This window comes from Myxine glutinosa, chromosome 4 (assembly GCF_964187855.1).
Source record: "Myxine glutinosa chromosome 4, kmMyxGlut1.1, whole genome shotgun sequence".
Classification (NCBI taxonomy): domain Eukaryota; kingdom Metazoa; phylum Chordata; class Myxini; order Myxiniformes; family Myxinidae; genus Myxine; species Myxine glutinosa.
The window spans coordinates 121724894-121750115 of record NC_136264.1 but is presented as its reverse complement, the minus strand read 5'-3'; the positions used below and the strand labels follow the sequence as shown (position 1 = coordinate 121750115).

The 25222-nt window shown below is 45.8% G+C and overlaps 2 protein-coding genes across 15 annotated transcripts in view; both read right to left on the bottom strand.

Moving 5' to 3' along the window:
• Positions 1-5281: 5281 nt before the first annotated feature.
• Positions 5282-22895, bottom strand: DUS4L (dihydrouridine synthase 4 like). 14 transcript variants are annotated; one of them, XM_078776355.1, is made up of 9 exons: positions 22800-22895; positions 22440-22577; positions 11521-11716; positions 11165-11309; positions 10871-10992; positions 9809-9926; positions 9440-9562; positions 8246-8472; positions 5282-5919 (listed from the first exon to the last, which is right to left on the bottom strand). In XM_078776355.1, exons 3-9 carry the CDS (start codon positions 11549-11551, stop codon positions 5672-5674), a joined length of 1014 nt encoding a protein of 337 aa, XP_078632481.1. In that variant the 5' UTR covers positions 11552-11716; positions 22440-22577; positions 22800-22895; the 3' UTR covers positions 5282-5671. The 14 variants fall into 14 exon arrangements, with proteins under 14 accessions (XP_078632481.1, XP_078632487.1, XP_078632483.1 ...); XM_078776361.1 differs by lacking the exon at positions 9440-9562 and having other exon boundaries at positions 22440-22721; positions 22800-22885; XM_078776357.1 differs by lacking the exon at positions 22440-22577 and having other exon boundaries at positions 22800-22885.
• The window catches only part of CEP41 (centrosomal protein 41), a 46105-nt gene continuing 43684 nt past the window's right edge, over positions 22802-25222 (bottom strand). Inside the window, exon 11 of the mRNA XM_068113287.2 lies at positions 22802-24588. Coding sequence (XP_067969388.1) covers positions 24443-24588 — 146 coding nt within the window. The 3' untranslated portion in view covers positions 22802-24442. The remainder of the gene's footprint in view (positions 24589-25222) is intronic.

The following is a 25222-nucleotide window of genomic DNA, read 5'->3' as shown; positions in this document are numbered from 1 at the left end:
GTGCTTGATGTTCCATCTCTCCTTCCTTATGAGGATTGATGATGAATTGGGTGATGGCAAATTTTGAAGTAGAGGGATTGTGAAGACGAATTTGGTATAGGGGAAATATGGGGAAGACGTGACGGTAGCGACGGATTGGTAAATGTGTAGATTTTGTACATATGGGGTAAGGGCAAGGGTAGTGTAGGTGACAGGGGGGTGACGTACGGTAGGGACGAGCTTTCTCACTTCGCCCTCCGTACGCATTTCGCCTTGCATTGCCTTTATTGATGTGTACCCTTGTGACCTTACCCCTCGCTCATCTGTCTCTCCCCCCTTTTGTCTCCCACATGACCTGGGTGCCATTGGGCGCCGAGGGGAGCGTGCGTGAGTCGGCCATTGTGCGCCCGGAACTCCCAGAACCAGCTGTCTGCATCGATGCACCACATTATGGACCACATGTCTGTGGCCGAGCACCACTGATGGACCCCATGGGTTGGGGCATGGCCCCTCTGCTGGAACCGGCCATGAGGGCCCGAAATCTTGCTGGTGGACCTTGGCCACAGGGCACCGATGCCCCACAGGTGAACCACACTAGTCAGCCCCTGTGGGCCATAAATAAATAAAAATGGACACGTTGGGTGCATTTCATTTTATTGCAAATAGGCCGCCAGCAAAGGAAAAAGACAACATCTGGAAGAGAAATAATAATAGCCAGCAGAGGGAGCCGAAGAGCAAGAGACCACCTGCAGGGTTAGGGGTTGTTGATTTATTTTATTCAGTGAACAATGATGACTGTGCACCGATTGGTGCTTGAGGGTGTGTTGGTGCGTTTTGGGTGCTTTCATGGTGCATTGATGCAGAGCAGACTGTCTCCCCCCCAGAAAGAACAATTACAGGTCCTGGGTTGCGTTTTGTAAATAAAGTAGCGTCAATTGTAAATAATGCTCCCCACCGTCAGTGTGTAGTTTGAAGACCATTCCGCAATTCAGTTAGCTGTGGGCGTGAGTCTGTTAGGCAGGGTGCAATGGAGCAGCGGGACATATTTATTTATGTTTTAAAACTGTCGCACTCAGGGTCAGGTTAAAAGTAGAGGGAACTACACCTACGTGTCACACTAAATAAAAGTTGTAGGCCCGGGACGTGCCTAAGAGGAGGAGGGTGCAGTGTTGCGGATATGAGGATTGCATTTTTTTGATTGTGTTGTATTGTATTGGAAATGGTGATGAACATTGTTTGGATATGGCCCCTCCTGCCTCCGGAGTTGTGTAAAGATAAAAAGGGCGTCTCGGTAGTTAATTCCATAAACACCACATTGCAGGACCCGATAAAACCCTTGTTCAGTAGCTTATATCTTATTATGTGTTTTAGAGTAAGGCCTTGTCTTCCATTAAAAGAATACTCCATTGCACCGAATCAATTAAGAATAGCTCCCTTTCAATCATTCCATTTCCCAGCCAAACTCTCCATCTGTGGGTAAAGCAGTTCACAAGCGTGGGATGCACGCCCTCTCAATTCGATGCTATAGTGAATATGTGCTCCGTGCTCTGTTTGAACAGGAGGGGCGGGGTCGCCAGGGAGAGGCAAGCCCAGGGCGCGCCACGAAGGGCGGGGCTGTGCAGCCCCATGCCCAAATAAGGAAACAAGCCCGTGGCTCGCCACGAGGGGCGTGCCGTCGGCGCCATGCCCAAATAAGGAGACAAGCCCGTGGGATTACCATACAAGGTCACGAAACAGAGCACGGGGGAGGAGGGCGGTACCGAAACCGAAGGGGGCGTGACACACCCGCGCTGAAGGTTTGGGGAGAAGGGTGCGACGATCGCTGGAACAAGCTACACCAGAGATACGGCAGATGAGTCCAGGTGCGTAAGAGGGTCGGCAGTCCACCGAGAGAGAGCTCAGAGTAGCACCGGAGCTGCCTGGAGAGGTACACGACAAAGAAAGGGTCCAAGAGAAAGCAGAGGAAGTTTTACGAACGAGTTGCAAAGAGATACGGCAGATGAGTCCAGCCCCGTTTCAACCAGCCGCGTGAAGCCCTGACGGGGCAGCGAGTGACCCTGCCGGCGTGCGCTGTAAAGCCGAATACCAGGAGCTGCCGGCGTGCGCTGTAAAGCGGAATACAAGGAGCTGCCGGCTCCCCGCTTCCCGCCCGGAGTGGACCTGCTCGCTGTGCCCTGTGATCCCACCTGCTCATCCTTTCCAGCCATTCCTGCCTGCAAGTTCCCCATTTGCGTATGTGAGTTTGTTTTGTTCGTGCTGTCCTGGGTAGTAACTAAGTCTGTATAAGCTAGTAATTTTCACTGTGTCACCTGCGTTTTCATGTCCGCTGTAAATACCCGTGACTGCTCTTTTTGCTTTTGTGTGTAAATAATAATAAACCCCGTTACTCTTCTGTACGTCTTCTTCTTCTTCCTCTTTGCATTCGTCGTCTTAGTCTTTTCCCCATTGAATATCTGTGGCGCGATACGGCCAACGTTTGGGTGAATCGGGTTGTCGGGGAACAACTGTTCGGCCGCGGTTACCTCCGCTCGGTAAAAATAATATCTAATCCGCGGACCGTAACAATACATTGTGGTTCGATAGCTGGGATAATTTACCTCCACTACTGAAGGTGGATGGAGGTCATGTTTTCTCCCCTGTCTGTCTGGTTGTGAACAGGATATCTCAAAAAGTTATTGACGAATTCAGACGAAACTTGGTGACCAGGTTGGGTGTGTGACAAGGACGAATTGACTCATTTTTGGTGAAGTTCTGAAATCTGTATGCGAGAATTGTTTCAATTTTCTAAGTGATTGTTCATCATTGCAAGACAGGGCCAAAAACCATATGCAGTATAGCACAATATCTCAAAAGGTTGTGGACGAGTTATGACAAAACTTGGTGAATGAGTTGGGTAGGTGACAAGAACAAGCCGATTCGATTTTGGTTCATGTCTGGATCCAGATCCGGTCTATCAGTGGGATATAGTTCAGCCAGACAGAGGTATGCGCTCTACCGAGTGCCAGTCTAGTTCCAACCCTAAATTATAAAATGCAGATTATAAAAATTGTTGCAGAAATGGCTTGTAGGGGTTATGTATGTTCCTTATCTAACTATTCCTAGATCACTGGGTCAATCTCAAGCAACCTTTGTGGGATGATCACATATTTAGCTTCCGTGAAGATTGAACAAACTCCACTTAAAAATCCCAATTGAACATATGTACTCCAATACGTAGGCACAAATAATAACGTACGTACTCGATTGGTTGATTGAACGTTCTCCACTTAAAACCCTTCAGGTGGGTAACCTGGTAGTTAGGTATAAAATAACAGGACTGGAGTTGGATTTATATCAGTGTAGGAGTAAGCAGAGCCAAGTCAAGAAAATAACTCGGCAAGCCAGAGAATACGAGAAGGACATGGCAAGAATATAAAGCATAGTAACAAGGCATTCTTGAAGTATTGTTATGTCGGTGGGGTAGTGATGATTTTAGACCAGGTAGATTTGTGTAAGTAGGATGCTCCGATTGTCGTGAAGAAGAAGAACCATCACCATGTAATAAGTAGAGGTCTCGTTTAGCCCGGATGTCAGACCAAGTGTATATCTGTCCCTGTCACGAGGGGGCAGGGTATGTTAACTAGCTTAGGGAATAAGGATAAATTATCCCTTATACATCATACCCTTGGTGATTTATCTTTTATCTCTTTTGGCACCAAACCATAGACACTAGTAGGAAGTGCCCATTAAATTGCACTACATAATAATTAAACCAACCGGAAGCCAGTTCTGAGCACTGCCGATGGGACGGCAACCAGCTACATCACCACGAAGGTCAGGCAGGCCGAGAGCCACACCCAGAAGGGCAGTGATTGGGCGGAGTTAACCAACAGGAAGGCCGGAGCAAGAAGCAACTCGCTGATTGGTAAAGCAGGACCGATGACATCAGAAGGCGGACTGCGTGTTGAGAGGTGGGGAGCTACACCTGTGCTGTTGGCCTGCGGGGATTGGAGGAGAAGCACCGATGACATCAGAGCCAGGATGTAAAAAACACGTCTGACCGGCATTTTGACCTCTTTGACCTTTTTCTCCCTCTTCTGTTTCTCGTGCTGGATGTGGAAAGAGACGGTTGGGCGCTGACGATTCTCCCTCTTGGCTCTTCCCTTCTTGTTCTCCTGAGCCTCTTGTGTCTCTTGTGTCTTCACGTGCTGGTTTTCGGTTCTGGGAGAAGCGGTTGTGTGCCGACATCGTCACCATTCTCCTGCTCGTCTGGGCATTGAGAGCTGCAGTTGACAGGCAGAGACGATGCGTGGACGAGCGCTGCAGCGTGACGAGGCCGGGGTGAGCGAGATGCCCGGTGAGGCCTGGCAGCGCGCGAGCAAGCGGACTGCGCCTTCTTCCCGCCAAGAACACCACCGGGTCCGGACTGCGCACACGGGGCCTTGACGATTCCTGACGAGACCCCACGAGCTGATCAGAGATAAGTGCACTAAATAATCACACTATTATTTTATCCAGTTTACCTTTCCTTTTGTCTGTGTTTTAAGTCTGGTGTGGGGGATGTCCCGGTTAGGAATTTAGTTTTACCGTCGCGTTTTTCTTACCGGCATTCCGTTTAATAAATCTATTTATTTTTGTACATTTTAAATCCAGTTCGAGAGAGTTATTTTTTGCAGGTTCGGGAACCCTGGCGGAATCTACAGGTTTGACCCTTCTTCACTCCCCTTCCCTTTCTTCCCCCGCATATATCAAGTCTGCATTTGATCAGTGCCTCGGAGTTGAAGCTCGCAATGGCTATCCGTTCCTTGAAGAGATTTTTATCACGAGGAACACGACAGTATATAAGGGGTAAAGAACAGGTTAGGACAAGTGTGGGCCCATTGAGGAATAATATAGGGAAAGTGGTTCGTGAAAAAAGATTATTAAAGTATTGTATCATTTATGAGCGGTATTGCCAAGAACACAGAGTGCTTTGGTTACTTTAAAATGAGCAAGTGGCCAGACAAGATAACCAGTGAAAGATTAACAATAACCGCACCTAAGTGGATTGGACAGCCAGCCTGCTACTTAAAAAGAAGCTAGTTTACAAACAAACCAATTGGGGACTGAACTCCAAGAGCCACGTCCCGTGGATAGTGTGCAGTCCAATGCTTGCTGCCCGAAATGCAATACAGGACTGTATATGCAACGCTTACGCAGAGAGAAATAAAACATGAATCACGTTTTTATTCGGTTGCATTTTACACATCAGGTCCTGGTAACTTATAGACAAGGCATATGTACAATTAATAGCCTAAAATAAAATATATCATTTCTCATGAGATCTGATCGCAATATGAACTTTATTTCGTGATAAAAGGAATTTTTGACACATTTGACACATTTTTGACACAATTCACACATGAGGAATTTTTACAAGGGAAGTTATAGGTATGTGAGTTTTCTTAATTACTCTTTTAAATTAAGGGCTATTAATTTAAAATTTTAAAGTAATTAAAGTTACTTTAAAATTATCTGAGATGTAAAAATTACTTTGTATGTGAGAAATGATGAACCAAACTACAAAATAATGGGGGTGCAAAATGTTTCCTATGGGGAGAAATTAACTGCAGTGTCAACTGGAGAAAAAGAAGAAAGGGACAAAGGAGCAGCAAGTAACTAAAGTTGGGAACAGGGATCGAACACAAACGAATAATCGAAACCGGGGATTCCCTTAGATCCCGTAATGCAGGTGCAGGTAGTCCAACACGGCCGCGGTGCTCGATAGATGCTGGAAGTGCCACCGTTCTGGTCTTGAAGTGATCGGCTCGAGCATCAAGCACAAATGGTGGTGGAAGGTAGCAAAGGGCACACCCAAGCGAGTAGACACGGCCAGCCAATCAGAGATGCAGTCAGCCGGCATCGTCTCAAAGCCAGCAAAGAGAGCGGGGTTAGCAAGGAGGCTGCGGGCAACCATGACACCTACACCACGCAGGACCAAAATAAGAGCATGGGTATAAGTGTCAATCTAGATTTATATATGGGCTGTTCAAATACTTTTTCCAGACTTACTGAAATACGTGGTTAAATCAGTTGTAAGGTTCCAAGAACTACATGTTCACATAATAATAAAATGTCAGAATGCAAGATTCACTTCACCTAAAAATGGCTTAAACAATTACAAAAATCATTTTAGTTATGGTCAAAGCAAAATGTGATAATAATGCCATCTTGCATCACCGGAAAGCATCAGATTGCCAGGAAATACATGTTACGTGTTTGTAAGAACTCACTTTGCATGTATGCGTATGTGTATGTCCGAGAAAAACCCGAGATCACTTAATTGACAAGATTTGATTTGCAGCCTTGTAATATCTTGTATGACTGGCAGAATGGCCTAGAGGTGCACACAACCCCTCTATGCTGTCTAGCTTGGATTTGTATCCTGACCCAACTATAAACCGTCATCCCATTGTTTCATCAATGTGTGTGCTATCCTTGAGATGCACGTTGAACTGGACATCGCGTCTGCTGGCATTAGTTGTTGGATGTTAAAGATCCATATGAAGAGAGGGAAGGGATGGAAGGAAAGCATAATCCAAAGACAGAGTTAACAAGGTGCCAGCAGGCTTTAGAGGCGGGAGACGTATTTGAAAGTTCATTCTTGAGGTTGGACACTGGACAGATGTTGTTTTCTGGCTCTCCTGAGACTGGACAGACACTTGTGGTGGACTTTTTGGAATGCACTGAGATTGCCTTCGGTCAGATTCACCTTCCAGTGAGAGAAGGCTACTTGTTTCAGAGCAATTGCCGCACCACTGGATTCAGTGTACCATGGGTGGGAAGAAGGGTAGGATAATTGAAGACAAGATAGGATGAATCTATGCAAAAGAGAGAGAGCGGGTTTATGTGGAAGAATTCCCAAGCCGAGTTAACACCAGGGGCAGTAGATATGGGAGACCAGTCCTGAAGAGTGATGACTGCTTGCAGTCCCTGTCAATCTGCTTGTGTGAAATGACAGACTAGCCAGCATTGAGGTCGCTCTCTGAGAATACCCAAAGAGACGTTGCTTTTCACTAGCATATGATCAGATGAACCAATTGGAGCAGAGGAAGAGCAGCAGACATTTTCAGGAAAGTTAGTCATCAAGTCCAGAAGAGAGAACCCGGGTTGGAAAGTTCACAGATTGATTCAGTCCCATGGAGTCACAGAAGTCCTTTGTGGCAGTGCCATGGCTGGTGAGGGAGAGGTACCAACACCCAGCCAAGTTGTATGGTGACAATTTAAATCGCCATATACGAGGAAGAGAGAGTTGAGATGAGTGGTTAACAGTTTGTTCATGGTGTCTGCGAGAGTTTGTCACTTAAGAGACTTTATATCCATTGGAACGACATTTTTCAGATCCCAATTGTTTTATTCATGTTCTCTCACTTTTTTATGGAACTGTTTCAAAAATCTATACAAATGCTGTTTAATTACTGTTCTCAAATTATGCAATCCAGCGAGTGCTCCATTCTTTACGGCCAATGGAGAGAGACTATTATTTTGATGTCATGAATATCCGAGGGACAATAGAGTCAGATTGGCAAAAGACTGCAATATTGCTTACAAGGTCATATTTAGCTTTTTGTTTCTTGTTACGGTCTGTAGATGGTGGCACTGACAGAGACAACAACAGAGGTTGAAGGTCTGCGAGAACAACTGGGTCAGGATTATTGGGGAGTGAAGATGGTAGTTAGAAGGAAGATGGATGAACTGAGGGAGGAGATTGGAATGCAGATGAGCTTGATGGGGAGGTTGGTGAAAGGCCGGTTAAAGTGAGCTGGACACTTGGTGCGGATGGTGGAAGAGAGAATGCAAAAGAGAGTGGGTAGGTTGAGGGAACAAGGTAGGAGGAAACGAGGTGTGGACCACGGTTGAGAGGGGAGGATTGTATGAGAGGGATATCAGTAAGGTGTGGGTGGTTGGAGAGTGGAGAGAGTTGGCTGAGGACAGAGGGAAGTGGAGGAGTATCGTGGTCAAGGCAAGGCAAAAGATCGGTATCATTGGACCTCACACCATTATAAAGGGAAGAGAAGTTCAAGTAGTTCCATTAAGTGCTCATGCCATGCCTGAAAACAAACCGAGCAGAGCATCTATTAGCCTGTGAACGTTTATCCAAGCAAATATTTTAGAGAACTTTATGTCCTCTTGGAGAAAACCTGCATTATGTTGTGTCAACATGAATTCAGCTTATTCTTTCAAAAGCAAGATTACGTCACCACCATTGCGACAATAACTGTTCAGCGATGGCTGTGCCTTTACTCACCGTGTGCTCCTGTGAACTGCTGCAACTTCTGTGCCTGCTGTAGATTGTGCACGTCTCCATTAATCACCACAGGTACGGACAGTGCCGAGCGCAGTAGTGCAGTTGCATGAGGTCTCGCTGGTTGCTTCCGCTCTGCTGGCGTACGCCCGTGCACGGTAATCCAGGAGATTCCTGCTGCTTCAGCTTGCCGGCATAGGTCTACCGTGCGCTGCAGATCTTCGTGAACACTGCCAGGAATAGGAAACACGAGGGAGTTAAATGTCATCAACCCGACGTTTACCAGTTTTATCACGCCTGTTTCAAAACAACTTATTTGAGGGGTGTCAGGAAGTTTCTGCAAACATCGCTTTAAAAGACAACTTAAATCCGTCTGGATTCAAACAAAAGTTAGTGAAACGTACATGTCTAAGGATGCTCTGACACTTTGACGTAGCTTCTACAGCGTCTAAGGATTGTGTCCGAGGAGCTGTACCACGAATCATGAACACATGCAGACAAGTACAGAAAACAACACCAGACCTGAATACATGTCTGAGTTTGGGGGAAGTGGTGTCACTTCGCATAGCATTCTGGGTACCCATGCTATGCCAAATCTATGACGTCACTTTTCTCTCTGCAATCGACCTGGAAATTAAGGAGAAACTTCCTCCTCCCATAGATGCCAACCTATGGGATTTATCCATGCTCTATCCTTCAAATGCTGAGCGCCAAGCGAGTTAGCAGCTTGTACCATTTCTAGAGTCTTTGGTCCGACTCAACCAAGGTCGGAATTGAACCGGCAACCTTTGCTTGCTCTCCTCATATCTCCACTGCACAGACTTAGTGCTAAACTGCTCCAATAAATGGGAGATTATTTTGTGATGACAATGAAGGGAACAACCTGCTCCCAAAGGCATTGGTTGTACTTGACATTTGTTGCTGACCAGAAGTCTCTCTCTCAAGATATCTCGGCCAATCGTCGCCCTTACTGTGAGGTTACGGCAGTGGACAAAAGTCAAATCCTACAAATGCAAATGTTTGCAGAAAACTTGAAAAGTAGTTCAGATCTATCTCAAGTGAAAGACGGATTCTATCCTAATCTTCCTTCAAAACAACTAGGTATACAGACAATGCTTAATTAACAGACAGACAATATAGTATTTGGACAAGTATTTATTTAAAATATCTTTTCCAAAAGGCGAGACAAAACCTCACCGAATTTTTATGGAGATGCTGAAATCTGGGTCAGCAATGCGAGAGCGGACTTGTTGGATCATGTCTTTCACAAGCTCAGGTTTCTGTAAGAGACTTGCTCCATAACCCTCTGACATGGCCCAACTGAGCATAAACAAACAATCCAAATCAACCCACAATCTTCTCATCTTAACAAGCAGCAGCGAAACTCAACATTGACATTGATGGTAGAAAATCCCACAGGTCAGGTTATGGGGACATTAATGAAGGTTTAACCAAAATGATGACAATGGTGCACAATGGCAGCTTTGACAAAAAGTCTCAAATGTGCCAATTCGGACAAAATAAGTCAAAGAGGCAGTCTCCAGCAAAAAGCTCATATGTACATACCTCTGTGGACAACCACAGTTCAGGTCTATACCATCGGCAAAAGGAATCACAATTTCAGCGGCATCTGCCAGATCTTTACCGTTGGAAGCTGCAAACTGGACCACAAGAGGCCGGTCACCTTAAACAGAGATAAAGGGTAAAACAGGACGATGACAGCAATGGATGCATTTTCGGGCCAAAACTAAGAATGCAACGATTACCACGGTAACCTTTGAAGTTACCACGTTGAAAGATTTATCCAGAAATTAAATACAATACATTAACAACAGAGTAGTTCATCGAGACAACCGCAAAACCCCAGAAAAGGAAGAGTGCAATCTTGACTAAACAAATTGAATGTTGTCCAAACAGGTCATATGCTGCAAACTTGAAAAACAATCAAACGATGGATCTCCATTCAAAAGAACAGTACCAATTGCTACAATTAAATAAATAAAACAATCTCCAGTTATTAAACGAGAACGACACTCGTAGAGCGCATAGTCTCGCCTCGGCCAGAAAATACAATCATGAACTGAACATGCTACTATTATGGCCCACATACCCATGTCATCCATGCACCCTATTATGCCACAAAGTTTCTTGGCATGGGTTATGAACGCCATAAATTAAATTCTTCACTAGCATCGGGACATAGATCAGATACATGAAGTTTCAGATTTTTAAAATAAAGATTTCAATTTAACCAATTATGGTTGGAATACCATTTCACTAATGACATAATCGTTATCACCCTATATACCCCATGGGGAGTTCATGACATATACCAAGTTTCAATTTTTATCGTTGAGTGGTTTCAGAGAAAATGATGTCCTAATGTTCTCCTTTAATCCAATATGGCTGCCATATCATGTGACCTATGATGTCAGAGTCAGCCATGAAATATTCTCAATGGGGAGTTCCTCCTATGTTTAAAGTTTTGCATGGACTGGACAAGCAGTTGCAGAGAAAACCATTTTAAAGCGAAAATATGTAGCCGCGGACACACGCAGACAGGGGCATTGCAATAGTCTCACAAAGGGGGAGGAGGGGAGAGGTAGTAAAATGTTTGAAGTGAGATACCAGAATTGGTGGTAAATTCGCTGTCCCTTGCTTTGATAGACCGCACAAAAGGATTAGCGACGATCATGGGTGTGAAGCAGAGGTCACAGTCGTACCCACGTACGAGGGTCCGAAATGGCAATCTGGAAGGCACGCCAACCACTCCAATATAAGGTGTGCCACAATGATCTGGCATCACGTTTGTGTTTGCATTTCTCAAAGATTCAAGATCTCACCACAGATAATGTGCCTTCCCATAAAATGTCCATTTACTTATCATCGGGGATGACACTCCATTGTGATTTGTGGACATACTTTGAATAGCGGACCATTGGTGCTGAGATCTTGACCATCTGACCAGAGAGCAGCATCTCCACTATATTCGTCCTGCTGTGCTTGTGTTGATCGTCACAAAGGCCCATCCTGTGTGTCAGTGTAGCGGTAATGTTTCCACTGAAACCTATCACACATGCACGAAATGCAACTCAGTCACGTGATCTTGGCAAGTTAAAGTGCCTCATGAGACAGGCGACTAATATGATGAGAAACTAAATTGAAATTTTATCTTATACATTAAAAACAGAGCACAGTACTCAAATAATTTGAGGGAAAAAGCTCAATATCGTATACAATGAAGCCTGACAGGATAGCTTAGAGGTGTGCCCAATCACCTTTGAGCTGTTTAGCCTGGGTTTGAATCATTGCCAAGGTATAAACGGTCACGCTGGTGTTTCGCGCATGCAGGGTGAGGCTTCAATGTGTGCGCTGTCCATCAGGAGGATGTTAAACCAGAGACGTCTGCCAGCGCTGGTCATTGGTGGACGTTATTGATCCCACGATGTCTTTCATGAAGAGAAGAGTTTATTCCTGGAACCATGGACAAATTTACAAATGCCTACCATGAGCAGCTTCTGGAAAATCAATGGCCACATGATAACCCCCTCTTCCCCCATAAATATACCCCCTTCGTCTACTTACACAATATAAGTTACCCTTAACCAATCTAAACATGCCGACAAATGGGGATGACCCCTACCCACTCAAAAGATGGCCACAATGACCCCTACCCACTCAAAAGATGGCCATAATGACCCCCACCCATTTTAAAGATGCCCACAATTCCCACACTCCAAAGATGCCCACAATGCCCCCCCAATAAAGGTGCCAACAATGACATCCACTCACTCTAAAGATGTCCACAATGACACCCCACTCCAAAATTGCTCACAATGCCCACCACTTCAAAGATGCCACAATGACCCCCACCCTCTACTGTAAAGTTGCCCACATTGCCCCACCCCCCCCCACTCTAAAGATGCCCACAATGACCCCCACTCACTCAAGATGCCCACAATGACAACCCACTCTAAAATTGCTCACAATTCCCACCACTCCAAAGATGCCACAATGACCCCCCCCAACTGTAAATATGCCCACAGTGCCCCCCACTCCAAAGATTCCAACAATGAGCCCCACTCTTAAATTGCTCACAATGCCTTCACTGTAAAGATGCACACAGTGTGCCCCTGTCCCCCACTCTAAAGATGCCCACAATTACCCCCTCCCCCCCAATATAAATATGCCCACAATGACCCCCCTCCCCCAAATATAAATATTCCCACAATGACCCCCTCCCCCCCCCAATCTAAAGATGCCCACAATGACCCATCCCCCCCCCCCAATATAAATATGCCCACAATGACCCCCCTCCCCCCCAATATAAATATTCCCACAATGACCCCCCCCCCAATCTAAAGATGCCCACAATGACCCATCCCCCACTCTAAAGATGCCCACAATGACCCCCTACCCCCCAATATAAATATTCCCACAATGACCCCCTTCCCCCCATTATAAGTATTCCCACAATGATCCCCTCCCCCTCCAATCTAAAGATGCCCACAATGACCCATCCCCCACTCTAAAGATGCCCACAATGACACCTTCACCCCCCCCCCCAATCTAAAGATGCCCACAACAACTCTCCGCCCCCTCCAATCTAAAGATGCTCACAATTATCCCCTCACCCCCCCCCAATCTAAAGATGCCCACAATGACTCATCCCCCACTCTAAAGATGCCCACAATGACCCCTTCACCCCCCCCCCCAATCTAAAGATGCCCACAACAACTCTCCTCCCCCTCCAATCTAAAGATGCTCACAATGATCCCCTCACCCCCCAATCTAAAGATGCCCACAATGATCCCCTCACCCCCCCCAATCTACAGATGCTCACAATGACCCCCAATCTAAAGATGCCCATAATGATCCCCTCACCCCCCCCCAAGCTAAAGATGCCCACAATGACCCATCACCCCCCACTGTAAAGATGCCCACTGACCCCCCTCACCCCCCAAGCTAAAGATTCCCACAATGACCCCCCTCACCCCCCAATGTAAAGATGCCCACAATGACCCATCATCCCCCCAATGTAAAGATGCCCACAATGACCCCCCTCACCCCCCAATGTAAAGATGCCCACAATGACCCCCTCACCCCCCAATCTAAAGATGCCCACAACGACCCCCCTCCCCCTCCAATATAAACATGCTCACAATGACCCCCAATCTAAAGATGCCCATAATGACCCCTCACCCCCCCCCCAATCTAAAGATGCCCACAATGACCCATCCCCCCATTGTAAAGAAACCCACAATGACCCCCTCACCCCCCAATCGAAAGATGCCCACAACTACCCCCCTCCCCTCCAATCTAAAGATGCCCACAACTACGCCCCTCCCCTCCAATCTAAAGATGCCCACAATAACCCCCAATCTAAAGATGCCCATAATGACCCATCCCCCCACTGTAAAGAAACCCACAATGACCCCCTCCCCCCAATCTAAAGATGCCCACAACTACCCCCCTCACCCCCCCCAATCTAAATATGCCCACAATGACCCATCCCCCCACTGTAAAGAAACCCACAATGACCCCCTCCCCCCCAATCTAAAGATGCCCACCACTACCCCCATCCCCTCCAATCTAAAGATTCTCGCAATGACCCCTCAACCCCCAAATCTAAAGATGCCCACAATGACCCATCCCCCCACTGTAAAGAAACCCACAATGACCCCCTCCCCCCCAATCTAAAGATGCCCACAACTACCCCCCTCCCCCCCAATCTAAAGATGCCCACAACTACCCCCCTCCCCTCCAATCTAAAGATGCCCACAACTACCCCCCTCCCCCCCAATCTAAAGATGCCCACAACTACCCCCCTCCCCTCCAATCGAAAGATGCCCACAACTACCCCCCTCCCCCCCAATCGAAAGATGCCCACAACTACCCCCCTCCCCTCCAATCTAAAGATGCCCACAATAACCCCCAATCTAAAGATGCCAATAATGACCCATCCCCCCACTGTAAAGAAACCCACAATGACCCCCTCCCCCCCAATCTAAAGAAACCCACAATGACCCCCTCCCCCCCAATCTAAGATGCCCACAACTACCCCCTTCCCCTCCAATCTAAAGATTCTCACAATGACCCCTCAACCCCCAAATCGAAAGATGCTCACAATTACACCCCCCCCCCCACCACCAATCTAAAGACCCATCCCCACACAGCTCTGAACATGTAATTCTAAATGATGCTCACCCTCTTGTGTCACCTGTCCACCACACACCTTCCCCCACACACCGAGACCTCTGGCTCTGCGCTACAAATACCTCGCGTAGTTTAGACGTCAAAAGCTGATTCCAAATTCACATTTTCAGTCTATTGAGCGCTTCGTGAACCATCCGTGGTCATAAAACACACGGCGGATAAAAGCACACAAACGATCGATCTCTCACGCATGGTGTTTCATATTAAATGATGGGGAAATACCACATACAGATAGCTACACCGTACACGTCCCACTCCCAATAAAAAATGTATCTGGTTTTAAAATCGAAACCGTGCCCAACGTTGATTGGTCGTTCATGCTTTGATTTGCAATAAATGCGCGATTCACATCCACTTAATAATTAGGATTAATAAAAAATCTGTCAAAATACAAATTATTATAAAACCTTCCGCTTCGTTAGTTGTGATCAACAAATCGTGTTACACGAACATCTGACCGGAAACAGAATTTCGTGTTCTTCTTCATCAGTCTGTTTTACAATCCTTCTTATCGATAAATATTATGACAATTATAAGTAGTTAACTAACATTTACAATATATAAATTATAACATTTTTTTTCTGTTTACTACAAAGGCCCTCATCGTTCTACCAGTTAAGATAAATGAAAAACGCGACCAACACACCGCCCAAGTGATACACACGTCTTCAGAGATGAATACTGTGTTAAATTTAAGAAACGAAGCAGAAAATACAAAAATATATCAAAATAATGTTTTGATTTGGTTAATGTTGGTTAATAATGTTTTCTCTCCAACTACTTATCCGATCTATGAAAAACTTTAAACATAGGAGGGACTCCACAAGGTTGCTCACTGACGTCACAGCTCACCTGATATGTCAGCCATATTGTATTAAAGGAAAGATTTGGACATTTTTCTCCAAAACTGCTCAACGAAAAAAATTGAAACTTCGCATGTCATCAACTGCATGGGGTATATAGGGCGATACTGATGGTGTCATCAGTGAAGTGGTATTCCAGCTATAATTGGTTAAATTGAAATGTTTACCCCAAAAATCTGAAACTTCATCTATCTATAATTCCACTAATCTCTCTGTGTGTGTGTGTGTGTGTGTGTGTATGTGTGTATGTCTGTGTGTGTGTTTGTTTGTCTGTGACCGCTGTTTCTCGACAACCACGGGTCCGATATACTTGCAACTTGCCAGGTATATTGCTGGGGACCCGAGGATGTGCCTTTTCAAGGTTTGAAATTAATCGGACAAGTAGTTACCGAGCTATGTCCAAAAAACGATTCAACCAATCAGAGAGCAGCGAGCTATCACGTGTGCCGAACGTGGCGAACAGACTCTGCCTCGGACGGCACATTTGAGAGCGTATTCATTTATTTCACGTTGGCAAACTATGTTGGCGTTAAACTATGTTTTAAAACTAATTAAAACTAATTTGCGATTCATCGTAACTGCGATTTGCGACCTTCCGGACAGTGAAGACTTCACTTCCGGCAGCCAATCACAGAACGCGTTGTTGCGAGCCGAGCCGAGCGCGTGCGCCATTACGGTTCGTAATTCGATTTCTTCCGGAGAAAATAATAATTTCTCGATTTCTTATGCGCATTATTTCTCCCAGAGCGAAGGGCGGAAGCGAAGAGCGTTGTTTTTTTTGTTTACGGGCGTACGGGCGTACGGGCGGGGTAGAGCGTACGGGTAGCGTTTTTTTTTTTTTTTGGCAAGGAACGGGCACCCACGTACGGGCATGCCCTAGTATCTATGATGTGAGGAAAGAATTACATTTATGACGTACATAACCTGTGCCAAGAAATGACCTCAGATAATAGGGTGCATGGATGATATGGGTATATGGACCATATTAATAGCAGTGGGCCATATCATTCCAGTGTTTGGGCCCACACAGGGTGCGGTGGGGGCCCACCTGAACATCACGACGCCGCGGGAATTTTCCACAGCTCCATCGCTGGACGAATCCTTCCTCCCCTTCAGATGCGCACCAATGTGAAATGCTGCCTGGGGTCAAAGGATCCTTATATGAACTATGCTCCCTTGAAGCTATGTAGTACATATAAAGGCAAGGGCATGGCTCTGTTCTGGGCTGTTGTGTGTGTGTGCCGGGGTCATGTGGACAAGAAAACTGCCTGCTCGAGGGATCGCCTGCCCGGACGAACGGTGTTACTTACAGTACATCCAGGACAAGCCCCGCTGGGTCCAGGGCGAAGCGAGAGGACCACGAGGCGAGGGCACTGTAATGTATGTTTGAAGTGCCTGCAATTGAGAAGCAACTACACGATTGTTGTTGTTGGTTGTCCCGAGGGACCCAGAAAGATAAACAGACTTCCAGCGCGGACCGGATGGCCTACCATTGGAGTCCTGTTTATGTTACATTGTGTCAGAAATAATCTGCAAATAACGCCGTCCATCCATGCCATCTGAATCTGGTATCTGATACATAAACTATGGCATCCGTTAACTTTGAGTACCGGTACCCCACGATTGACTGGGATTCGGCTTCGTTATATCAGGAATTTGTTCGATTTCGAAACCACGTTGGATTTGTGTTCGACGGTCCGTTGGCCGATCTGCCCGACAGTCGCAAGGCAAGCTGGCTTGGAACATGGATCGGAGAACAAGGACAAGAGATATACAAAACTTTTGAGTGGACTGAAGGTGAGAAGGATGACCCAAACAAAGTTTTGGACAAATTTGAATTGTTTATTCGTCCATGAAAAAACAAGCACAACGCGAGGCATCGGCTGTTCAAGAGGAAACAAAGCTCAGAGGAATCGTTTGACAACTTTGTTAAGGACTTGCGTCTCATTCTCTTGGACTGCGAGCATGCGCAACCTGAAGATGTGCTTGTGGATGCGATCATCCAAGGTGTGTATGAGGAGAAGGTCCAGGAACGTCTGCTGGACAGAGGTGAGGAACTTACACTGGCCAAAGCTCTTCAAGTGGGTCAGCAATATGAACTTTCAAAGACTCAAATTCGCATTTGCCGTGATGAGGACACGAGTGTAGCTGCTGTACACTACAAACAAGCGAGGCCGAAACTACAATCAAACCCAGCGCCACTACCGCCATCACGCAGGAGACCAACCCCAAATAGACCACGGTTCAAGGATAGATGTCAACGCTGTGGCAAAGATCCTAACCATGTATGGAATCACGGTGAATGTCCAGCAATTGGATCCTCGTGCTCTTACTGCAAGAAACCGAATCATTGGCTTGCAGTTTGCCGTCGACGTGCTAGCATACATTCGGTTTAAACTCAGTTGGACGGTGCTTATGCTGATACAACCGAGTATATGGATGAAACTCATGGGAACATTCTGCGGATCAGCGCACTGCAGACAATGGCTGCATCATCTGGTGATAAATGGAGGCAATCTCTCTTGGTATCAGGAAGGCAAGTGACTTTCAGAATTGATACCGGAGCTCGCTGCAACACAATGACACTATCCGATTAATCAGCATCTCGCTCACACTGGTGAACTCCGTCAATCAGCCAAGGTATTGTGTACCTACTCTAATCACAGGATAAAACCCGTCGCAGCCGTGGATCATCCTGTTCAGTACCGCGGCAAGACAGTCACCACAACATTTGAAGTGGTTGCTCTCCCGCAGGAAAACATCTGGAGATACAGCTGAAGTTCTGGGTCTGATTATCAGACTCGATTCCGTTGGAACTGAGGTGGACTCCGGTGACGTTCTTACTGAGCTGAAGGAGTATCCGGATCTAGTGCGAACTACTGGATCTCTGCCAGGAAAGTATACAATTAAAGTGCAATCTGGTGCGAAGGGAGTAGTACATGCTTCGCCACGACAACCAGCTTCCCTCTTGCCACATATTAAAACACGACTGGAGGAGATGGAATCCGATGAATACATTGCCAAAGTTAATGAACCAACTGAATGGGTCAGCTCAATGGTGGTTTCTCTTAGAAATGACAAACTGAGAATCTGTCTTGATCCATCTGATCTGAACGAGGCCATCAAGAGGGAGCACCATCCCATGTGCACTGTTGAGGAGGTCGTTGCAAGTATACCTAATGCCAAGGTGTTCTCAGTGCTTGATGCAAAGTCAGGATTCCTACAAATCAAACTAGACGAGGAATCATCTTATCTGACATGTTTCAATACACCGTTTGGTAGGTGTAGGTGGTTTAGTCTTCCCTTTGGATTGAAATGTGCACCTGAAAATTTTCAGAGGATTATGGACCAGATTATTGAAGGCATTGATGGAGCATTCAGAATCATGGATGACATTCTTGTAGCTGGTCCAGATGTGGAGTTGCATGACCAAATCCTGAAAAAGGTCATCGAGAGAGCAACAAATATTACAATCTGAAGTTGAATCTGCAGAAGTGTAAAATCCGCCAGTCACGGGTACAGTACATAGGACATGTACTGTCTGCTGATGGATTATCTCCCGATCCGGCCAAAGTAGAGGCAGTTCACAGTATGCTGATTCCGACCGATAAAAACGCTGTGAGACGGTTCTTCGGATTTATCACGTATCTGTTAAAGTTCATCCCTCGTTTGAGTGACGGGTTAGCTCCACTCCGAGAGCTGTTGAAATCAGACGTTGAATATCAATGGCAACCAGCTCAAGCGAGCGCATTTGAGAGACTGAAGGAACTTTGCTGTCATCCGCCTGTTCTTGCATACTTCGACGTCAACAAACCAGTCGAGATCCACTGTGATGCTAGCGAAGTGGACTTGGTGCAGTTCTCATCCAGGACAACTGACCCATTGCATACAGTTCCACGATTCTCACAGAGACAGAGACATGGTATGCACAAATAGAGAAGGAGATGCTATCCATAGTCCATGCCTGCAGGAAGTTTCACTGTTATATATTTAGGAAAACGGTCACCATCTACAATGACCATAAGCCTCTGGAAATGATCGCCAGGAAGCCATTGCTGTCTGCTCCGATGAAACTACAGAGCATGCCACTACGATTGCAATGGTATGATCTCAACATTCGGTACAGAAGAGGGGAGGATATGCAGCTTCCAGACACCCTTTCCAGAGCCTATCTGCCAGATACTCGTTCGGAACTGGACAACTTGAAGCATATTTCAATGTTGGACTTTCTATCTATCTCTGACGAGAGGTATGCGGATCTTCAAAAAGCTACTCAGTCAGAACTCACTCAGTTACAGTGCATGATTCTTGACAGATGGCCAGACACCAGGCAAGGTGTATCACCCTGTCTTCGACCATACTGGGATTCCCGGAGTGAACTTTCAGTTACAGATGGCATCCTATGCAAAGGCATGCGAATTGTCATCCCACCTACTCTGAGACCCCGCATGCTGAGCCTGATTCACGAATCACATCTCGGAATAGTCAAGTGAAAGCAACGAGCTAGGGAGTTTATATACAGGCCCTCCATGAATGCGGACATAGAGCAAACTATTCAGAACTGTTCCAAGTGTGCAGACTATCAAAATAGCCTGCATTCTGAGCCCCTGAAACCGACTCCTACAGCAGATCTACCTTGGAGTGAAATTGGGGCAGATCTGTTCCAGTTTTATGCTAAGACATACCTGATAACGGTTGACTATTACTCCAGATTCATTGAGGTGGATGAAGTGAAGGATTTACACTGTAGTCCAACTCTTTTGAGCGACTGAAAGCACAGTTCAGTCGACATGGTCTACCGGAGACTCTACGGAGTGATAATAGGACTATGTACAACTCGCAACTTGTGAGAAAATTCTGCAAAGATCACGGAATCATTCTTAGAACGTCTAGTCCCAGATATCCACATTCAAATTGAAAAGTCGAGAGGGCTATACAAACTGTTAAATGACTCTGGCGAAAATCTACAGACAAGCACCTGGCCTTGTTGGATTATCGGACAACACCATTGGAAGGCATTCACCTATCGCCGGCTCAACTACTGATGGGAAGACGTCCGAGGAATACCATTCCCATTGCCCGAGGTCTTCTGGTGCCTACGGCTTACGACCGTGATGCTGTGAAAAGACACTTCGACATAGAAAAGGCGAAACAGAAGTTCTACCATGATCGTCACATGCTCAAAGATCTTCCACCATTACATCCGAATGATGAAGTTTGAATGGAGCCTCCTACGGGTTCCAAACGGTGGATACCAGGTGTGATTGTGAAGCAGCATTCCGAGCCACATTCATACATTGTTCGGTCCAAAGAAATGGGTGATGCTTATCGCCGTAACCATCGACATTTACGTAAGAGCACCAGTGTAGCCAATGAGGGTGCTGCCCTCTATCGGTCTTTCGTTGATACTGATAATGCTACCAGTGAGGTCCATGATGGCTCAAGCTGTTCGTCAGACTTGAAGCCTCCAGTTTGTGATACTGCATCTTCTGTAGATCTGGATGAGCCTGGCAGAGCAGTCGCCCAGCCAGTGTCTACATCTCACTCAGTTACCCCGTGCGTAACTTGTACCCGAAGTGATCGTATCAGTCGTCGACCAGACAGAGTCGACTTGTAGTGAACTGTAAATATTGTCCTTGCCAATATTGGATGTTTGCTAACACTGAGTTGGATTTGATTTGTTGCAATGTAATGTGCATTTACGAGTTTGATCTGTTGTTTATGGTTTTGCACTAAGATGGGCTTTGCAAGCGATCTCTGCTTCTACTTTTCTTACTGCATTGGGTTGAATCTGTACTATTTGCTTGTGTAACAATAACTTGGTCACTGCAATTTTCAATCTTGAGGGGAAAGATGTAATGTATGTTTGAAGTGCCTGCAATTGAGAGGTCCAACTTATTAAAAACCGTAGAGCTGTAGAAACAGGTAGTGACCTCTTCATCTGTTGGAAGCGGATATTTATTGGGAATAATTGCTTTGTTCACTGCACGCATGTTGACACAAAGTAAGTCCCCCAGACTTTTTCTTTGCTATAAAGAGTTTGGAAATCCAGGGGGATGCATTGATCGGCTCTATTATGCCAGTCTCCAGGACGTTCAATTCAGTCGCTACCTGGTCCCGCAAGGCAAGGGGAATGCAGTGTAGTGGCTGAAATGACTGGAGCCACAGCAGGATTTACTTTGGGTTGGTGAACAAATGCAGAGAGGATTCCCAAACCATCAAAGCGTGCAGGCCATTGTTGTTGCCAGGGGGAGGACACTTGCAATATGGCCATGCCACTATAACCCGTCAAGGAAAACCCAAGAGAAGTAAACAGGTCGAGGCCCATTAAACTAGCACCGTTTTTTTGTAATGTAGAATGTAAACTTGGAAAGAGACTGGGCACCATAACGTACTGACAGCTGTAATGTGCCCATTACGTTAATTTGGGCATGTCCGTAACCAGTGACGGTGGTAGAGGAGCGTTGCAGGGGCATGTTGGAAAAATATCGTCTGTATGTTTCAAAATTCAGGAGAGACACCTTGGCACCAGTGTCCAGGAGCAGAGGTATGCATATATCATTAAGAAAGACAACACATGTTTTAAAATTTGTTGAAGTTGATAGGACAGTATGGATTTTGGCCGGTTCAGTATATGAGGTCTGTGGTTGATCGGTTGCTTGTATTGAGGTGGAGCGACACCACCTGGCAAAGTGATTAAATTTTCCACAATTTCTGCACCGTTGGCCTCTGGCAGGGCAATTAGCAGCCCTGGACTCGCGCCTGGTGGACCCACAGTTTCGGCAATGCAGTGTAGAACGTGTGGGATGCTGCTGCGTATGTTGTACTGTGAGCTCCACAGCATCTGGTGTGAGTTTGCCGAATTCTCTGATCTGCTCAGTCTGTAGCTGTAGCAGGTGAGGGTGTTCTGGAAAGTTTTTGTGCACTGTTGTAAGCTGCTTCCACTTAACTGGCTATATTTTTGGCTTGAGTCAAGGTTAGGTCGTCGGATTCGAGTAAAAGTCCCTCCCTCACTTACTCGATCAGTTGATCTCTAATCATCTCGTCGTGAAGTGCACCAAATTTACAAGGAAGTGCTAATTCTCTCAATGTAGAAATGTATTGGAGAATTGACTCACCGGGCCTCTGGCCTTCTTGTCGGAATTTGAACCGTCGAATGAGGGCTCTGTTAGTGGCTCCAAAATGCGCGGCAGGCACAGCAGTGGCTGCAGCATAGGTGGGTGTAGGACCCAGCGTCAAGAAAATGCGTTGACCCTCTGTGCCCAGGCAGTGTATAAGCAAAGCATGTCTCCATGAATCCTCCACATATTGCAGATTCATTGCAAGCAGGTAGGTATGAAAGGACGACAACCACCTCGGCCATGGAATGGTGGTTTGCCCGGTAAAGCCAAAAATGGCACCTGTAAAGTAATCGAAAATTCCGCCGTCCTTGTCACCAATGTTGTGTTGCTCAATAAATGCTAAACAATGGCACTGACCGTTATGTACAAGACCGTTTATTCGAGGCAGGGATCCACCAGCATATCTCCAACACCGTCAAGATGGCGTCCCTCCCATTTCTCCCACAATCCCCTACCGCTTCTTACATCATCATCCCTTGCCAGCAATCCATGAGCATCCGGAAATTCACCAACAACAACAACAGCAAACTCGGAAATAATCAAGCATGTAAGAAAGAACACAACACAGTGTATACAGGCAGGACGGTGCATCACAAAGTGCGCTGGCCCTCGATAGTTGTTAGACCTCGGATAGTTGTTAGTAGAGTTGGTGGATGTTAAAGAGCCGCCGGTGTCTTATGTGAAGAGTAGACAAGTTATCGCCGGCCCCATGACAAAATTACAAATCCCTGCCCTCATGTGCTGGGGCACTGCATCAGCGACCCAGTTGCACTCCCGAACAATGATGCAAACTAGCGGCACATGCGGCATACATGAATAGTTTGGTTTTCCTGTCTGTAAACTGTCTGTTTTTCCTTCCTGTGCCCCAAAGGAAGATGAAGGACATTGAGCAAACTGGCTGCTGTCAACAAGGCATGAATGCAAAAAGTAAATAAACAAACAAACCATTCACTATGATCCCATGGTGTCCTTTGTGAAAAGTAGGCGAGCTATCGCCGGCACCCTCAATAAATGTGCCCTCAGTCAATGACGCTACCTCGCAACCTTGTGCTGCATATGAAAGATGCATAATCAGCCAAAATAGAGGAATTAGAAAAAAATAATTCCTAGAACACATGGTTTATTAATGTGCACAAAAATATACAAAATAACATCACCGAATAAACATTTTGAATGGCTCACAGCTGCAGCCACCCCCTTCTGACCATACCAAGTTTTAGGGTTTGCTCGTACCATCAATTAATCCAGGAAAACTTCACCGAAAGCTAGAAGAAGACGAACCACAACAAAAATACTTCAATTTACCGTGAATTCTTCTTAGTATAGAACATAAAGAGGAACAGAAGAGAGATCATGATAAGGAGATGGATATACAAGATTATACCTTGAAGGAAAGGTGAGGTAGGAGGTGAAATTGTATTTAAATCTGGTAAGGTGGGGCTTAAAGTCTAAAGTTCCTTTTCCCAAAATGTGAACGGAAGCCTAAAACGGGAGGAGAGAGCTGTTGCTGTGATGAAAGCCCCTTTCACACTTTGCAACCTATGAGTAAATATGTGCAAGAATGTCAGTGTGGACATCAGAAAAAATAACAACCAGATAAAAGTTAAAAATTAAATGACAAATGGTTTAAAAATACTTACAAAGAGGTAAAAACGCAAGAAGGACAATGCAAGGACAATGTGGAATATCATCAAATATACATATATATGTACCTGATGCAACAGTATAACAATCACAACAAAGCTCAAAACGAGCATTTTGTAATAAAAATATGCTTCGAGTGACATCCCAATTGTTTAAAACTCATCTTTGTTTGCAGAAAAGCTGATTGCTTTAAACTCTTTTACCATTAATAATTACAATATTGACCCAATAACAGGGTTTCAATGTTCACAGCAAAATTTATAGTACAAAAAATTAATAATAATATAGTCAGACTTGTCCACATTACAAAGTGCAAAGGCAGGTATAACAAAGGTCAATAAGATTTTAAGAAAACATCACTTCCAGGCCCTGGTGTGGCGGCTGGCGGTGTGCGAGTGGGCGCTTAGGCAGCTGCCCGCGGATAGAGAACTCTTGCTGGTCCGGCTACCCAGGGAGGATATGGAAGAAGCAGAGCACGACGAAATTCTGCTAAGGCGGCTTGCTAATGGGATAGAAAAAGAAATGAAGGTGGGGGACATTACAATACAATGTATTCTTACCAGCTATGAAAATGAAAAATGATCAACCACATCCAAGTAGATAAAAAGCCACACAGTTGATTGTGTTATGGGCGAACCAATTGTCCAATTGGAGGCTCAATATGACCATGGCAGCCTCAGCCACCCGATAAGGCAAAGATCCATAAAGCTTCCGACGGAAAAGGCAAACGTATGTAGCCCGGTTTCAAACTTGAGCTGGCTGTAGCCGAGAGCATGGGTGTTGATGGGTGGAGACTGGGGTAAGGGTCATGTCGCTCCCCCACTTTTTTTTGGACAAGGGAGGACAACATATCGATTTCAATCCCCCCCACCCCCCCAGCCCCCTCCAACATGCATTTTTGCTCAATATATAACATTAACGTTGCTCTGTACAAGACACACAGGCCCAGATGCAGGATGTTCCCAAAATGCATCAATCTAGTTATGTATAAATCAATAATAACTTTCCCCAAATAAGTTATCTCTTAAAGCAATACGATGCTGACGGGCAGTATTTAATAATAAGAGACTGGTATCGGTTTGTGCATGTGCTAGATTTTATTAGATAGAGTGAGCACCTCTCTCACCAGCCATGGC

Coding starts and splice junctions, on each gene's coding strand:
- DUS4L (XM_078776355.1), bottom strand. CDS start 11,551: ATGATTCAAACCCAGGCTAAACAGCTCAAAG. Junction 9,927..10,870: donor CGAATTTACCACCAATTCTG/GTATCTCACTTC, acceptor TCTCTGTTTAAG/GTGACCGGCCTCTTGTGGTC. Junction 9,563..9,808: donor AACTGTGGTTGTCCACAGAG/GTATGTACATAT, acceptor GTTTATGCTCAG/TTGGGCCATGTCAGAGGGTT.